Raw genomic sequence first — 6,731 nt, forward strand, 5'->3', positions numbered from 1 at the left:
TTAATTGAGTTAATTAATAAATATTAAATAGTAATAAATTCATTAATTGTTATATCATTTAACATAAAAATATTAAATTGATTGAATGGTAATTAAAAAATTAGTTAATTAGGGGGAATATGTATAAGTGGAAATTGATTAGTTGGCATCCCATGTTGATGACATATTTGAAAATCATGTGAAACATGTGTTGCTTTAATATATTAGTTAGATATCTAGTTTATATGGTACGTTCGATTTCCAAATTTATGGCAAATTAAACATGTTATTGAATTTTGAATATGGTTTGGTGAGCTTTGTGTTTTAAGTGTTTACAACAATCAGTTGAGTTAAGTAATCCGTTGAGCTGAACGAAAATTTTAATTTCAATAATCAGTATATCTAAAAGTGGATGTTGGTTACTATCAAACAAATAGTGAAATGATTGAACAATCAATTGAGAAAAAAAAAACAAATTGAAAGACCGCTCAATAGTAAGAATAGAGCCCAGCTCATCAATGTTATTACCCAATGTCTTAGCCACTCCACCACTTTTTAAGTTTGTTTTGGTGGTGCACTCAAATTTCATAAGAGGGTGTACTCTATATTTGATATATAGACTTACACTATAAATTCGAAACTCGGGGGTTCCCGTACACCCCCTCGTATTAATGTAAATCCGCCCGTGAGTGAAGATATTGGATTAGGGTTGGGGAGTGGGTGGTGGTTTGGGCTGGGCTTTTTGTGATGTTATTTTGGGCTTAGTAGGAGTATGTTGCAGCGGGCAAAAAGTGTGAGACAAGTTCAGAGGTGGGGAAATCCCGGTCTAACCCTAGAGGTGCACAAAATACCTGAAATCGAAACCGAACCCAGAAAAAAATTGTAAGCAGTTTTTTTTATACCCGGGATTTTTTACCCGACCCTACCGGAGGATACCGATATGGTATGCATTTCAATACCAAAACTCGTACCTGGAACTAGGCCTGATTTTGTACCCGGTAATACCAGGAACTGGGCCTGATTTTCCAATATCTGAGACCGGGTATTTCAAATACCCGATCTATACTCGTAATTACCTACCCAAAAAATACATGAAAAATTCACAAAATACCCCAAAAAATGTAGCCCATTAAAAAACTCAATCTATACTTTAAAAATACATTGAAAAAACCTGAAAATGGGTTTTTTTTTTCGAAAACCTGAAAATGGAGTTTTTTCAATACTTGAAAAAAAAGGGTATTCAAATACTCGATTTTAGAATACCAGACATGAACCTGGTGCATAGGGGGGGGTATAGTCTTTAGAGACAATAACCAGACCCGAACCGGCCCGGATATTGTCAACACCCGATTTTTCATTACTCGGTCGTACTTGGAACATGTTATTAGAAAAACCTGATTTGTGCACCTCTACCGGACCCGACCCACGGGAACAAACCTGGTTTCGCTTCCTCAGAAAAATCGTACCGGGCCTGGACCTGTCGATACCGATTCGACATCTACCCCGACCCGACTTCAATCCCTAAAAGTATCTTATTCTATAAAGCTTTACCATTCACTTCGACATACATGTAAAAATTGGGTCTTATCTTATTTGTCAATCTCTATATATGTAATTTCACACTAATACACAATACCTTATTGCGTTTTCATTGTCATAAAATCTTTAATATATATAAACGAAAACCCAAAAATCCTATGTGTCGTGATGTTGTCGCTCCCCCTTTTATGGAAGCCACCATATTTCTTGATTTTTAAATGGAGGCCTCTCATTGATTTAACACAAATTTATGGGTATGGGTCTTACCAAAACCAGATAGCTCTTAAACGGGTTATAACATCTCATTAAATTAAAAATTAATCTTACCAATTATTTGATATGAAAATCCTACAAAATAGAAATATACTAAAATTTAATATCCAATTTAAAAAGAAAAATATATTATTTATAATTAATAAACAATTTTATAGTAAAAAACATAAGCGGGTCATTGGTCACCAAATCCAGATAGCTTTTAAACAGGTTATAACATATCATTTATTTATGAAACCCTTTCATCATCAAACCCTAAGTATATTATTAACTTTCTTACAATAAAGAAAATTAAAATCCAAAAAATAAATATTAAAAACCAAAAATGTAAAACAACCATTCTCTCAAGCCATCAGATTACTTTATTTGTAAATGAAGGCTTCTCACGCATTTGACCCGAATTCACGAGTAATTGTCTCACCATACCCAGATAGCTCTTAAACGGGTTATACATGTATCAGCCCAGCTACCGCTGTACCATAATATTGTCTGCTTTGGCTGGGACGTACCACCATCTGGTTATCCAGGTGGAGACTTCCCAGGAAGTCACCCATCCTGATATTACTCCCACCCGAGCACGCTTAACTGTGGAGTTCTCCTCTCATCCACTACCATTAAGCGCCCAAAACGCGTTATGATGGGAAAGGTATCCACCTCCTATAAAGAAGGTTTAGTTCTCCTCCTAACCGATGTGGGATGTCACAATACATCTCATTATATTAAAAATTAATATCATCAAATATTTGATATGAAAATCATATAAAATAGGAATATACTAAAAATTAATATCCTATTTTATTTTAAAAAAGATATTATTTATAATTAAGAAACAATTTTATAATAAAGAAAATAAACGGGTAATGGGTATCACCAAACCCAGATAACTTTTAAACCGGATTATAACATATCATTTATTTGTGAAACCATTTCATCAACAAACCTCAAGTATATTAATTATTAAGTTTTTTACAATAAATAAAATTAAAATCCAAATATACATATATAAATATTAAAAACGAATAATGTAAAACAACCCCCGTAATATGGGGGATAAAATATAGTGTATATATATATATATATATATAATTGCTTACAATTGAAGGTCTCACGTTACTCTCCTGTCCTCTCGTGCCACCAGATTGCTCTATTTCAAAATGATGGGCTCTCATTGATCTAAGCTTATAAAATTCGCGAGTTATGGGTACTGCCCACGGGTCTCGATACCGGAATTAGAAAAACGGGTTAAAACATAATCTCTCTTGACCTTCATACATCCATCCAGAAACCCTAACCCTTCCATGGAACCACAGCAGCCGTCACAAGAAAGCGGCAAACATAGTAGCCGCATCTGGCTTCGCCGGAGGTTCTATGGACGGTCCAGATCCTCTCGCCGCTACTATGGCGACGTTCCGCGGCTCTCACTCTCTGCCGTGGCTGCGATGGTGCTTCATAATAATAAATGTCAATGTACTTACAATGGTTTCTTGAAATATAACAATTTTTTTGTGGCATTGTGCTGTTTTGGATATTCAAGGGATAACTGCACTTATTTCATTTGTACACGTTAGTAATTGGGAAAGAATCGACAACAAATTAAAGCTTCATCAAAGCACCGGAGAATGCAAAGCAAGACTATCAATTCAATGAGGTATATTAAATTTTGAAGTTTATGGTTTAAATTTATTTTTTGCGTTTGTTATCTGGTATGTAAAATTTAGCTAAACAGTCGTTTTAGCAGGTTGGCAGGATTGGACCCGATCCAAACCCAAAAATCATGTCACACACATAAACCCGAACACAATGTCCGGCCAGGAAACGGTGGTTTGGAGGCCGGAGAGTAACTGGTTAAGAAAATCGTCATGTGTGACAGTCGGATCAAAGCTGGTGGTGTTGATTTGAAGATCTTGAAGAGACATTTTATGATTCCTGAATGTTTGTTAAAGAAATCATTAAAACTCACACGCTTAAAAGTTAGAATCCAAGATTATAAGCAATCGAGGAAATGGAGGTCTTGATTTACCTGGGAAGATGTGAAGAAATTTAGAAATGTCGGAAATGGAGGTCTTGATTTATCGAAGAAGCTATCAACGAGATGGCTTAATTTTTCTTTGGTGTTTGGTAGTGTGTCAGTTCTCTAACCGACGAACTCAAGGATCACACTGTGTTTATTCAAGGCCAAGTTCAGGCGCTCTCTGCAAAAATGGCCGTCAAATACTCCGTTGTAAGTTCGCATAACCATGTGTATTATTTTTACCATATATACACCATCATGATGCGTCAAAAAAAAAAAACGTAAATGCTTTAATTAATTTGAATCCATTTAAAATTCTTTATAACTAAATGGTTCAAAAACGTCACATCTGTGATCCGCGCATACGAAATATGTAGCTTCTGTCTTCTTGGTGCAGCCCCTATGCACATAGTACCATGTTTGGTACACGTATACTTATACCTATTTGATAGGTACAAAACGTTCTATCATTAACAATTTAATATGTAAATGCTTTTGACCCATTAACCGACATTTTGATCCTTTTGGGATTATAACCAGTTTCATAAAATAATAATCTGTTTTAGAAATAATAGTTACAATGTGTATGCCCCAAAAAGTAATTCGAGTTGTTAATTACAGTCAGCATGTTCTACCCATCATATTGGGTGACTAAAGCTGATGTGATTGCGATTATGTCCCCTGGAACCACTTCTCCTCCTATGAGGTTGGCTTTTTCTGGCCATAGTGTTAACTGAACTTCCATTTCTGTGTACAAAATTGGGAATGCTAATTAGAAGTTAGGTTTGTACATAGAAAACAAAGTAAGGGACAGAAAATTAAATGCAAACTGTGGCAAAAATGCAAAATGTAATGTCAAGACTCAAGTCATCAAAGATAACATAAAGCATTATCATAAAGAAATAACTAATAAAAATGCATTCATTTCATTGTTGGATCATATCCACACCCATAACTGTGATACATGATAATGTGTATACTAAAGTAATAAATATAGCATATTAGCATCAAACCACCCATCAAGCCACTTAGCTTTAGAGCACAATTATGTAATTTTGCAGCTAAAAGATTTCTAATTTTTGAATGCTGTCAGTCATAGCACTCGGTTTTTATGAGAGTTCAGAAGAAATGGACATTAAACTTCATATGCTGATGTTGTATGGACTCTATGAAAGCCGGTGGCTCTGTTCTAATTCCCATTGGAAGGCTTGGCATCATGTTGCAGCTTCTGGAGTTGTTTGATTCACACATTAAGTCATCTGACATCAAGGTGCTTTGTATTTATTTGTTTTAATGTTTTCTATGCTATTACTCATTTAGCAATTAGTAACGAGTTGATCCCGAGCTCGCCTCATGTAATCTATGAGAGCTCGAGCTCTATGTCTAAAACTCGGTTATTATTTATTAAAGGAAGAATTTCATATATATCCCTACAAACTTATATCATATATATCCAAACTAAAATCATATGTCCTTCTTTAGTAACTTTTGTAGTTTATGACAATGTTACCCTTCTTGACCCTTTTTAGCATCTTTCAAATGAGATTGGAGTCTAATTAGATTTTGGATCACCTAATTTAACACCAAAAAATTGTCAGTGGGAATCTTTAAAACTTTAGATATTCGAACAATCAAAATGAAACCTAAAAAATTGATAAAAAAAGAAACAAAAAACTTGAAACCAAACCGAAACGAAACTGGATTACCCAGTGGAGTTTCAAAAGCGTGGATTACCCCACGCTCGTATTTGTTTGTTCACATAAAAGAAGATAAACTCCGGAACGTAGAACAAGTTGATTCTTATATCAGTGCTGAGATACCTGATAAATTAGAAGATCCAGAACTATATAGTCTTGTGTCTGAGTTCATAATGCACGGTCCTTGTGCATATTATAATAGACCTTGCTCATGTGTTATAGATAACAAATGCTTAAAAGAGTTTCCAAAGAATTTTCAGGATGAAACTTCTGTAGACACAAATGGCTTTCTATTATAGAGAAGTCGTAACAATGCGAATTTTGTTAAAAAGTCGGATGTCATACTTGATAACAAAAGTGTTGTTTCCTACAACAAAAAACTTTTGAAAATATATCAGTGTCACGTAAATGTTTACCGGTGTAATCAAGGATTATCTATCAAATACCTTTTCAAGTACATAAACAAAGGACCTGATCGTGCTACCATGTATTTTGCTAATGGCGGGGATGGTCAAAATAAAGCCGAAGAAAACATTGATGAGAGCTCAGATTCTGTATCAAAGTTTGATTATATAGATGGTAATGTAGATCCAACTTTATATTCTACTGAGCTATTAAACGGATTAAAAATACCAGGACTACCAAACCATCAGCTTAAACTAAAAGTGGGAGTGCCAGTTATGCTTTTAAGAAATATTGATCAAAAGAAAGGATTATGTAATGGCACTAGGCTTCAGGTTGTTTCATTAGGCGTTCGTGTAATAGAAGTCAAAATTCTTTCAAGAGCTAATAATGGTGAAAGAATATCTATTCCTAGAATCACTTTAACACCTTCCGACAAGAACATAGCATTCAAATTTACAAGACGACAATATTCTTAGTTTGCGTTGCTATGACCATAAACAAAAGCCAAGGACAGTCATCAAATAGAGTTGGTTCATATGTTGCGCTATCAAGAGTTACAAGCAAAGAAGGTTCAAAGATTCTTATTCTAGACAAACATGATAAACAAACTAATAAGCCAACTAATGATGTGTTTAAAGAGATACTTTCTTACTTAAATTGAATATCAATTGGTTATATTATTATCTATTTGTTCTTTTTCGTAATATATCACATCTAAGTCCATAATCTCACTAAGCTATATACGTTTTAGTATCTACCTTGACAGTTCAACTAATACAAACTTTTATTATATAAAATCAGCTTTGCATTTAATCCTAAATATATAC

The 6,731-nt window shown here is 34.3% G+C and overlaps 1 protein-coding gene across 1 annotated transcript; it reads left to right on the forward strand.

Moving 5' to 3' along the window:
• Positions 1-5,984: 5,984 nt before the first annotated feature.
• On the forward strand, positions 5,985-6,380 carry LOC143568656 (uncharacterized). Its single transcript, XM_077054756.1, has one exon. It carries the CDS (start codon positions 5,985-5,987, stop codon positions 6,378-6,380), a length of 396 nt encoding a protein of 131 aa, XP_076910871.1.
• Positions 6,381-6,731: the final 351 nt, after the last annotated feature.

This window comes from Bidens hawaiensis, unplaced genomic scaffold (genome assembly GCF_021521415.1).
Source record: "Bidens hawaiensis isolate Kalapana, Puna unplaced genomic scaffold, B.hawaiensis_p1.1 tig00024029_1, whole genome shotgun sequence".
Classification (NCBI taxonomy): Eukaryota; Viridiplantae; Streptophyta; class Magnoliopsida; order Asterales; family Asteraceae; genus Bidens; species Bidens hawaiensis.